The sequence below is a fragment of the Aptenodytes forsteri genome, unplaced genomic scaffold (assembly GCF_000699145.1).
Source record: "Aptenodytes forsteri isolate BGI_AS27 unplaced genomic scaffold, ASM69914v1 Scaffold426, whole genome shotgun sequence".
NCBI classification, from domain to species: domain Eukaryota; kingdom Metazoa; phylum Chordata; class Aves; order Sphenisciformes; family Spheniscidae; genus Aptenodytes; species Aptenodytes forsteri.
This window is the reverse complement of record NW_008794010.1, coordinates 5,417-16,966: the sequence shown is the minus strand read 5'-3', so window position 1 is coordinate 16,966 and position 11,550 is coordinate 5,417. Positions and strand designations below refer to the sequence as shown.

At 39.4% G+C, this 11,550-nt stretch overlaps 1 protein-coding gene across 1 annotated transcript in view; it reads right to left on the bottom strand.

Moving 5' to 3' along the window:
* Positions 1-8,365, bottom strand: part of GLB1 (galactosidase beta 1) — a gene marked incomplete at its 5' end in the record, with an annotated part of 35,421 nt that extends 27,056 nt beyond the window's left edge. The window contains 3 exons of the mRNA XM_009290450.2: positions 706-766; positions 1,061-1,211; positions 8,187-8,365. Coding sequence (XP_009288725.1) covers positions 706-766; positions 1,061-1,211; positions 8,187-8,365 — 391 coding nt within the window. The remainder of the gene's footprint in view (positions 1-705; positions 767-1,060; positions 1,212-8,186) is intronic.
* Between the last annotated feature and the right edge of the window lie 3,185 nt (positions 8,366-11,550).

Genomic DNA, 11,550 nt, shown 5'->3' with positions numbered 1-11,550 from the left:
ACCAACACCCCCAGGTCCTTTTCCGCCAGGCAGCTTTCCAGCCACTCTTCCCCAAGCCTGTAGCGTTGCATGGGGTTGTTGTGGCTGAAGTGCAGGACCCAGCACTTGGCCTTATTAATCTCATACAGTTGGCCTCGGCCCATCGATCCAGCCTGTCCAGGTCCCTCTGCAGAGCCTTCCTACCCTCGAGCAGATCAACACTCCTGCCCAACTTGGTGTCGTCTGCAAACTTACTGAGGGTGCACTCGATGCCCTCATCCAGATCATTGATAAAGATATTGAACAAGACCGGCCCCAACCAGACCCATGTCCGGTCCACGACCAGGCAGCATATAAGAATGCTATAACTAGTTCTGGAACTATATGCACACTGACCAGCCAGGAAGGACCCCCACAATGAGTGGCCAGTTGGCCGTTGCAAAACCGAAAAACTCAAAGCTGAGAGCTACCTGTCTTTTCCTCAATGGTGACAAGGATTTCTCTCTTGGCACCAGTTTTCATGAAACCTGTCAATGCCTTGGAAACTTTCTACCCTACTTTGTTCGTTCTACATCCTTCTTGAATGCACACTTCTAATTAAAAGTACTGAAGATTTTACTCACAAGATAATTCATATTTCAGCTTAAGTTATCTAGTAATGGCCTCAAACAGCAAGTTGCCTTGCTGCTAAAGTGTATTTTTGCTAGTCCTTTTTGATGCCTCTACCTGAATCAGAAGACCTGAGAACAATAGATTTCTTCTCCAACAGCCATGCAGGAAGACCTCCCTGGGAAAAGAAAAGGAATCACTTCAGTGACCATTTTTAGGAAATGTAAGAACAATTTAGCCTGTTACCAAAACATATACTGAGACCTGAAGATTGATTTTCTACAGGTAATTCCTAATGAAAAAACAAACACAAAGCTTGCATTGTAAGAAGTCACGTAGGATGCATGGATTTTAACACGCTAAACTAAGAGTCTTGTCCAAGGATATACCAGGTATGTTTGTCTACTTTAAGACAGAAATACTTGCATTAGATTTAACCTAGAAGTGAGATAACTGCTACAAAAGGCTGTACCATGTCCCATTCTGCACAGATGTAAGGTCCAGCTCTCAGGATAACCAGCAAACCAGTGTCGTTAGCAAGCTGCAAGAAATACTCTAGATCTTTGTCACCAGAAAAATCATACATGCCCAGCTGGGGTTCGTGGTAGTTCCACGGCACATACCTGTGAAGAAAGAAGATCACCTTCTATTAGGAAACTGAGAGTAAACCAGAACTCTGAATAACAACTGTTTGCGCTACACGCCCCAGAGATCTGTAATGCTGAACCAGTCTTCAGATCAGTAAAATACAAGAATAACTCTAGGGCCCTTCTTCTGTGAGGTACTTCATATGGCAAAAGGTGTTAAAATTAATACTGAAATAAGGCTTAGTACTCTGCAGTATGTCTGCAGGAGTCTGTATCAATGCAAGAACAGATTTTGGTAGTGCCATTTTGAAACCATGATGTCTGTTCCAAAATTTAAGTAGTTAACAGTTTTGAAGTTAGCAAGTCAGCTGCCAGTTGTATAGTGGTGGGAGGTTTGTGAAGAGATGAATACTGTAAGCCACTCACTAAGAAGGCGGTCAAGAACAAGCTTGCCCAAAACAGCGCATGACCTTTTGTTAATGGATCACCCAGTTTGCACAGGAAATACCAACTAGGCTGACAGGCCCATGCTGCTGCCACTACAAAGAACTTAAAAATGTCCAAGCCTCAAATGGTATTGCATCTAGGTCCTGAAAGTTTTCATTGACCAGGAGCAATGCAGGTTCTGGAAAACCAGCATGGGAAGAACGGTCAAGTTAGAGGATGCTAAGGTGCCCAGGAGCCTGGACAAAATAAAACTTCATTTCAACCAAGTAATAAAGCTGCCAAACAAGCCGATAACCGTTTCAGAGAACACCTCTCTGCTACTTCCAGGACTTAGGAAACCACAACCTCACCACAGAGCATCTCACAGAAGATAAAAAAATACACTTGGTTGCAAGACAACAAAGAAACACGTTATCTACCAGCTACTATGCAGTGTTGTAGCTTATGGCCTGTGCTTGACAACCATGAGAGTTTTGGCTTGGGATAGTACTAAGTGGCAGTCGTAGCATAGACAGACATTAAAATTAGGGATGAGTACAGCCTGAGCAAGGATTCAAGAGAATGGGAAAACTCATTCTCCATGCATTTACCTTTTTGCACATAGGTTTGTAATTCCTCTAAGAAAACTGTTGCCACTGTTCCAGAGAGAACAAATTTGAGAAAAATTTGTAAAACCAAAACTGTGGCTAGTCAAGTGAAGATCCTCTCAGGCAACACTTTTCTTACTGTCTGGGTTTGTTTATATGTTCCAGAATTAGTTTTGTAAGAACTACCCAAGAGGGAAAGAAAGCGCAGAAAACACTGCTTTCAATAAGCAAGAAAAACAGGAACCCTCATATGAGCACACTACTGAAATGGCCACACTCACATACGTGCACACGAACATCAAATACAAAAATTATAATCTTTCAGAAACATTGGTTAATATTATAGCCTCACAAATGCCAAAATCTTAAGCCTCTGTTTGAAAAGGTAAAGCTTAAAATTTTTACGCCAGGATGGAGTCAAACCAATGCACTCATGCATCAAAATGCAGATTTTCCCCTCTATGTAGTATATTTTATTTCTTTGTCAACCTGCTCTAATTGTTTCCGAAGCACATGATTAACTCACTTGTAGAACAAACTAAATGTGCATTTAATTAATAGACGAACCATGTGAAAATACATTCAATGTTAATTTAGTTTCGTGCACTTGGTCTAAATTTCAAGCAGAGAAGCAAGCTGATTGGTAACATTTAAGATCAAAGTAGATAAAGAAGAAAACTATTTAAAACAAACAAATGACCAACCTACCTCAAAGAAGCCAATACCAGAGCATCATATTGTGCTTGCTTTCCCTGTTCCATATACCATTATCCAGGTTATCACTGCAGAACAATTTTAGTTTGCTCTAAGCCATAACAGCTATGTTATTTTCAAAACTATTGCTTAGAAATACAGAATTCTTTTAAGTTATATATATGTGACTACAGATTTGTCAAGGACAGATAAACCTAACTCCATTTGTTCACAGGAAAACTTGCCTAGAGGATTAGAGAAAAGGAAAAAAGGTGATGTCTCTTGACTTAGCAAGACTTTTGGTACTTTGCTCTATGACATCCCTATAAGCAAAGAAGGGGAAAAAAAAATTAGAGGCTAGTTGGTGTAACATTAACATAGAATAAAAATTAACTACAAAAGAACAACCCACAATTTGCTGGGAAAGCAATGGGATATTTTGAGGAGTATCCCAAGTCACTTTGGTAGGTCTAACTATATCCAAAGCTTTTATTGACATCTGGGTGATATAATGCACAGCACGCTTTGCAAATGGGGAGCAGTTGCAAATCCGTCAGTGAACATAATCAGGATTCTAAATGCTCTTAACTAATGAGCAACATAGTCCGATATCAACAAGGAATTAAGAGTTACCACTTTTTAATTCTCTCTTGCATAGGAAAAGGCAAAAAATACAAAATGAGAAAGACGACATACGGAAGTGGTATTAATAGGAAAAGGGTCTGCAGGTACCACTGAAAAATACCATCTGACTGTGAATCACCAACATGACACTGCAGTAAGAGACAAAGCTCTTTCTGGGAGGAATTAACAGGCATGTTGATGTAGCAACTCATTCACTGAAAAATGCTTCTAGCAGAGAGCTGCACCTTTTTGAGCTAAATAAAGACAACTAGATATTAACTTCGTAACAGTTTCTCACTGCCTAAAATAATACTACAGAAATACAGTGACTGCTTATACTCCTTTCTCTCTAGGCTACCGAACAAGTTCTTTATAACTGGTAAGTAAATTACAGGTTAATATGAGAAAAGCATTCTATCTGTAATTTAACTACACCTTGTAACCTGTTAGTTACAAAAATATACTCATTGGAGAGTTTTATGAACTTGTTCTAGAAACAAGTCTGAAGGTCTAAATATGCTTAATAGCATCTGATGTGAGGACAAAAGGGTTTCTCCAGCTCCTTTACGCTCAAGATGGAAGAAGATAGAAAAATTCTTCCAGAAACAGTTTTAATTTATGTCCCATGCTTCCCCACAAGGCCAGAAAAAAAGCAGATTTTAGTGGAGAAGAAGGGAAGAAAGTGAAGAAAAAAAATTATGTGAAATGCTTTCTTACAGAATGAATCATGATACAAATGTATTTTAAACACTGGTCTAATAATTGTTACTAATACACTTTAATACCCCAGTATAATTTCTACAGCTAGCAACATCCTCAAATTAAATCATTTTACCTTGAAATTGTTATTATTAGCAAGTATAATTCCTTTATACCATTGTACAAATTTATAGACAGTTGTTAATGCTGTACTGCTTTAGCTACAGAATAATGAATTTATGAAGGAATGCCACATTCCTTTTTCAAACTTGAAACGTGGTGTTTCTTCTGTATTTGAGTAATAGCATTTACTCTCCATTTACATACAATTTCTGAGCTTTATCCTATAACCTTCCTTTTCTTTAAAAGTCACAGTTTTCCTCTCCTATTTCAGAGAGATGTCAACAGGCAAAAACCCCCACACTTCAGCTACCTTAGTGTGCAGCATAATTCTCTCTGTAGTACCAGTTGGGGTTTTTTTTAATAGTGTAAAATTAAATAGCTTGTACTAATTTCATAAATAATAGAGCAGCATTTTATACATGCTAGTTAAATTACACAATTATGAGTCTTTGGAAAAAGTAATTTAAAAATAAGCACAATTTAATAGATATGCTAAGCAGCAGCTCTTTCTTAGAGGGAGTTTCTACAGGTTTACAGTTTTCTGCTCAGTAGTCAACAAATACAGTAAAACAAATAAAACACTCAACATTCTTTAACTTTCTATGACCCTGTAAGGTAACTGCCGATTCTTCCAGGAAGTGTCTCCACTGATCTGTAAATCCTGCAAATATTTAGCCCCATCTAGTGGTTAATTGTTTATCTCCTCCATGCCAAAAAACCAAAACAAACCACTAACTTTCAGTCCTTTCCAGATGTCTTTGATAGCATTCGTTTCTAGTTGGCTTACACATTTCAGGAACTGAAAACAAGGACAGTTACCCTTGTGTGACCAGATGCCTCTGCGTGCTACCTGCTGAGGCCGGGAGTAGAGCTCCTAGGTACGCCTCCATCATCTTCTGGGATGTCACAACAACCACAACATCAAATTTCAGCCTGCTATTTGGAAGGTTTAGGCCTTGATATTTTAAGCTTTAATGTAAGCTCAAGCTTCCCATCACCTGTTTTCTCATATTCTGTTATTGCTTAACATGTTTCCAGGTGAAGATGGTTATATACATATACTGACTTCACCCATTCAAGAGTCCCAGATGAGCTGCTGACTCAGTCATTAGCTGAATGATGCATCAAGGCATAGCGAGTCTTTTGGAAATGAGGCTGCAGAGAACAGGAAGGAGAGCAGGTCTGGCTTGCTTGGACCACAAGGTATTTACAAGGACAATCCTGTAATAAAAGGATCCTGTTTCCCTTGAAGTGGTAAGCCTCACTGGGAGCACCTTGATAAGAACAAGGAAGGCTCCCATATTTCAAATTATAGCAAGACCTTTCCCTGTCTCATGAGGAAAAACCCCAAGCAGCAAAATCACAGTCTTCAGAGATGGCCCCAAGGTTGGGAGTCCAGCTACCACATTCTGCCAGAAGGTCTGGCAGTGCTGCTGCCCATTCCAGAACAACTTCACACAACTGGTATCTCAGTCCCTTGCTAATAGTTTTACTGATCCAGGAAAGAGTAGGCAGAAGAAAACAAACAAAAACACAACTAATAATCATCTAGACCAATTTCCATTTTCACCAAAACCACACAAAATCACAGCAGAGTTGTTTGGGGTAACACGAAAATTTATTGCTTTATCTTAAATAATCAAGAGCAGTAAGGCTTAATTATCTGCAAACTTCAAAGAAAAACAAAAGGGTTTTGGTGGGTGGTTTTTTGTTGGGTTTTTTTTAGCATCGAGAGAGAGATCGATCAGTGTCAAATGGAAAGATGCATGGATTTGATTCTTGTAGAAAATGCAAGGCACAGGGGTACTTTCTGCTTATAAGATACACATTTAGGAACTATCTTTCACCATAGTAGAAAAAATCCAAAGGTAACCAATGATGGGGAAGAAAGTTAAAGAATCCCAGTCTGCTCTACAAAAAGAAAAGGAGGCTGTAAAAAACCTGTTACCTGTCATCAGTGATCCAGCAACAACACCTAAGGCCATAGGTCACGTAACCACAGGGCAACACTTGCTAGCTATACCATACCTTCTGTGCCTGAACAGAAACAACTCAGCTCTCCTAAGACCAAGAGAGACCAGTCAACACCAGCAACACAAGACAATCTCCACTCCTTCCTGCACAGCAGGACATTAATGCAAAACAGTAAAGCACAGAGTAAGAGATCTCAGCAAGTGAAAAAAAGGAAAATAAGAAGGAAAAAAAACACCTTGTTAGCAGGAGATTACAAAGGAAGAAGGAAGCAACAGGAAAAAAAACCCCAGCCTTACAGCAATTCTGCCATTAAACAACAGCGAGGGGGGGAATAGGAAAGAAAAGATTCCTCTCTCAAAAGACCAGTGATGCAGCAGGGACATGAACAGGAAATTTCAAAGAAAAAAAGGAAGGGACAGCTTGAAAAAGCTGGAAATTAACAGAGGGCACTGAAGATATATGGGTGTTGCGAGGAGGAGGAAAATAAATCAGAGACATAAGGGAAGTATGAGACACTACAGATCGTAGGAGTCACAGAGCCACTATCAGGACCCAGGCTGATCTTCAAGCCAGACATCAAAAGGTATAATTTTCAGGTCCATTTAAGATTACTTTTATTGCAGAAAAAAATAATTATATGGGCAATTCCAGCAACTCTGTCCTGAGCAAGTGTGTTACTTAATCTCATTGTTCTTATGTGAGGGAAGATAGAACTTGCTTGCTTTCTTAGAAAACAACAAAAAACACTCACCAAACAAAAAGTCACTACTACATCACAACACAGGGAAGAGTTTTAAGACATACAAAAGAATAGAGAACCCTAAATTTGAAAAAAAAGCAACTTCTTTTCCTTCCCTGCCATCTGTTCTTCACATACTAACCCTTACTAATCACATCCCCAAGTGTACAAGGCAACCCTGCAACTTGCAGGTCAAACAAAATACAGATTTCAAGGGAGGGGAAGGAGAGATGGTACCAACACTCCCGCTGAGCAAAGTGCCCTGGCCTACAGGCTCCGCACTGCCTGAACCAACACTGTCTGGCAGTCCATAGCACACAAGCAGGCTGTTTCAAAGAGAAGCTCTAAGCTTAGTAACGATTCAGGAAAGAAAAACAAACATGTCTGGGAATTACAACCATTGCTTGAAAAGACTGTGCCTTACATTTTTCTGCCACTCCTCTCCCCTTGTCAAGGAAGCTTTGGCAAAAATAAGAGTAAGCTGCATTTTTTTTAATCTGTGCCTCATCTGTTGTAATAAGTACACAGCCAGGTAGGAAAGACAAGAAAGATGGACTAAAGGTTTGGTACACGCAACTGAAAGCTGTTTAAACTGACTTTTTTTTTTTTTTTTTTTTTTTAAAGTACACCTACTCCCCAACCATTTTTCTAAATTTAAACACTCCGGGTGAAATAGCTTTAAATATTACTGCAGCCATTGCCAGTATTTTCAAGGCTTCAGGGCGATATAACCTAGGCTGTATTAAGAGGTTATTGTCCCCCCTCACCTCGTCTGCCTTTTGACCAGAGATTAGGATGCCCTTGGCAGAGGCAGAACACATACAACTGTTTCATAGTTGCCAAAGTTCACAGTGCAACAATTTATTTCAGGTCATATTTGCACCCTGGGTTGTGAAGCAAGAGGTGTTGCCTATCAGCAGGGAAGTGGACCATCAGTTGCAACCTGCTCAGTTGTCCCAGTCTATGCTCTTAGAGGTCATCCTGTACCACCCTTCACTTCTCCGGAGGTTTCTCACCTATTACTTAAAAATTAATAAACCAAGTAACAATGGTAGCATTCCACTGAACTACTTCTCATACATTTCCCAGGACTACAAATCACTTTGAAAGTCAACAACTACTTACGTTTGAATGGCATCAAGTCCTGCCATCTTCATCTTCAACAAGCGGTCTCTCCAGTAATACCGGGGCACCCGTGAGTAGTGAATGCTACCTGAGATGTAGCGGAAAGGTCTCCCATCCTTGACAAAGCAGTCACTGTCATAATCAATCCCAAAACTCCTCTGGGGTATATTCTGCGAACAAAAAAACCCAAACAAACAAACAAAAGCCACAATATAATCTTTTTCTGCCTTGAAAGACACGGAGAACAGTCTATACAACATCTGTGGGCTGTCGGCAATAGAAGGTAGAATAGTGGTAAAATAACTGATGGTGAATGGCTCTCCACTAGCTACATATAGCCCACCTGAGCCTAACACACTGAAGGACTACAATCCATCTGCCAACCACTCAGCAATGACAGGATTCACTACTATACCAAAATATGCCACATGCATTCTCCACTTCTAACGAGTATATATACCGTCTTTCTACAGTGATACATCTTGCAGTTGCTTACACCAGTGCAAATGATGAGGAATTAATTAGGGGAGATTTGGTGAGTGCCAACACTTCATACTCAATGCTCCAACTTACTAAACTGTTGGAAAACACAACCCTAATTCCAACTTAATGTCACACTCAAGTTTAGAAGCAAAAGCAAGCTGGGAGCTTTTGAGGAATAAATACCACATTCTAAATGCCCCGGGACACTGATACATACACATTTGAAAGCTTACTAGTATACTTTACTATATAGTAAAGTATACTTTCTAGTAAGTATAAAACTGTTTGATAGATCAGTCTGGCAAACTGCATACAGTTACGTAAGTCACTAAAAATTAGTCATTTTTTGAGAAAGTCCTACTTTCAATACTTTTCCAGCTAAGCACACCCAAACCAGCGAACTTAAAAAGAAGTAAGTAAATTAAGAATAAGAATCTGCACTTCCTAGTCATAAGAAAAATACCTTAACTTCAAGAGCATGGGATTACTCCTCAAGTGAGCCTATGATCTTAGTAAGATTTAAACTAGTATGACCAACAGCAGTACTTCTTTTGCTTGTTAAAGACAAGAAAAAACAGAAGACCTTTTTTGAAGTGCCTGGCCCTACGTCTAAGAACCTTTAACTTTTAATTTTTTTTTTTTTTTTTTAAACAAACCTTAACATCTCACATCTTACAGCTCCCATGTATCTTTGGCATCCCTGTCACCAGTACTACTTTTGTCCTCCACACACCACTGAATAGCTGTTTGTTTGTCTTTGTGTTCTATAACTTTTCACTTGCATTTTATCAGATTCATTACTGAGCGCATTTAAAAAAAATCCCTTCAATGAAAGATCAGTAGGGATTTCTGAAGTAAAATCACAAGTCAGCAAATGTAATCAGTTAGTTCTCCATACCTATCAGAAAATAAGTCAGAAGTCAACCAAACAAACCTCATGATTCATTGGACATTATACTAGTCCAAATGAAACACACCTTTCAATAGCATAAATTAAAAGCTGTTGAAGGACACTGGCCTTGTTCTTGAAAAGATGGGCCTTGGCCTGTCCCATATTGAGAATGGGGCTTAGGAATTAGGAAGCTGATTTCATGAAACAAAAGCAATGAAATTAGAAAGGCAAGAGAGAGGTAGACCACCATACAACCCCAGGTGACTCCCACACCACAAGAGCCATTCACCATCCGAGGAAATCTGCCCTTTAAAGGTATTAGGGAACAACAGACCACACAGTTTTGAAGAACCTTCCCATGAAACCACTTCTTTCTGTTAACCGCTGAACAATGTTGTTACAACAGTGTGTACAACTACAGGTAGACTAAAGAGAAAGGAATGGAAAAAGTTAAATACAGCAGGCATGTATAACCATAAAGCTGCAAGTACTGAGACTCCTGGCCAACAACTGGACACAACTGCCAATCAAGACCATACTCTTAGTGCAACAAGACAGCAAAAAGGAGCCAGTGCAATGTGTCACAGGACAAAAGAACAAGAGTACAAAGAAAAAACACACTCTCCTGAAAATTGGAGGACGAAATTGCTGAGTAAACATGCCTATCCCTAGACTGCCATTAAACGGAGCAACTGAGAGAGATAACACTCTACAAACATTTGAAGACTACAAACTCCAAGGAGGAGGAAGACTACAGTGTGTTGCAACTGTGATAAAGGCAACCTAAAATAAAGTTGTGGAAAATGTCTTAAATGCACATAGCAATCCAAAACATTCTGCCAACAGTGAACAAGTGAAATTGTCTGCGGTGGACATGTAACAACAGATGTGAGAAGATACAGCCCTGAGCTGGCAGGGAATCAAGAACTATAAGGGACTGCAAAGCATTGCATAGGGGAAGCTATTTAAGCCCTGATCCCACAAACACAGACCCATTCTTAACATTACTTAACAAATAGTTCCATGAAAGTTGAAATAAATCTTGACTAAACAAAGGTATGGATGTGCCAGGTGTCCACAAAATCAGGCCCTTACAGAGCTGAGAAATACAAACCAACTGCTCTGGAACAAAAGTAACTCAAAAGGTTGGGATTCTCCCTGGGAAATTATGTTGTTGTAGTAACTCCAGGCTGTTAAACCTCAAGTAAATTACTGCTGCAGAGGATGCACAGGTATCTACCATCTGCTTACTCTCCTTTCAATTCAAATCTAAGTGACATTTTGCTGATCTTTAATTTATAACCTGCAGCTTCAATCCTGAGCATGCTGCACTAGGATGGAATTGTACTGTGTGTATGCATCCCTCAAGGAAACCTTTCACCCTAAGGAACACCAAGCAGATGTTTCACATTCTTTGGATGTTTTTTACTCTAGGGCACTGTGATAAGTTGCAGCATTAATGCAGAACTGACTGCTTCAAAATGATCATGATTAAATGAAACTCAGAACCCAGGTGCAGCAACACAATTCTGCAATATTACAAAAAAAAAAAAAAAGAAAAAAAAGAGAAGCATTAGGGAAAAAAAGCACATTAAAAGGCCATTATCCCTGGAAATAAAGAAGGAAAGTCAAAATAAATTGCTGTTGTTTTCCTCTGAAAGAGGATTTTAACCCCCTCACTTAGACTAACCACATCAAGAGGCCTATGGAAAAGACACTTGCGCCATTTATGGCGGATAACTGTTGAGATGCTGAACATTGAATCAACTGTTTACATAGTTCCACCCTCAGGGGACAGACCTCTGGCAGAGAAACAAGAATTTCTTAAAACAATAAAACAATGAATAGAAGATATTAATTATGAAAGTGATCATCATTGAACTGGTTACCATTTAAAGGCCATGCTTTTAGAGCTGTGACCATAACTGTAAATCACCTTCCTTACTCATACACTTCCTGGTACAGTATTATTATGGGGGAAAGGAGAAT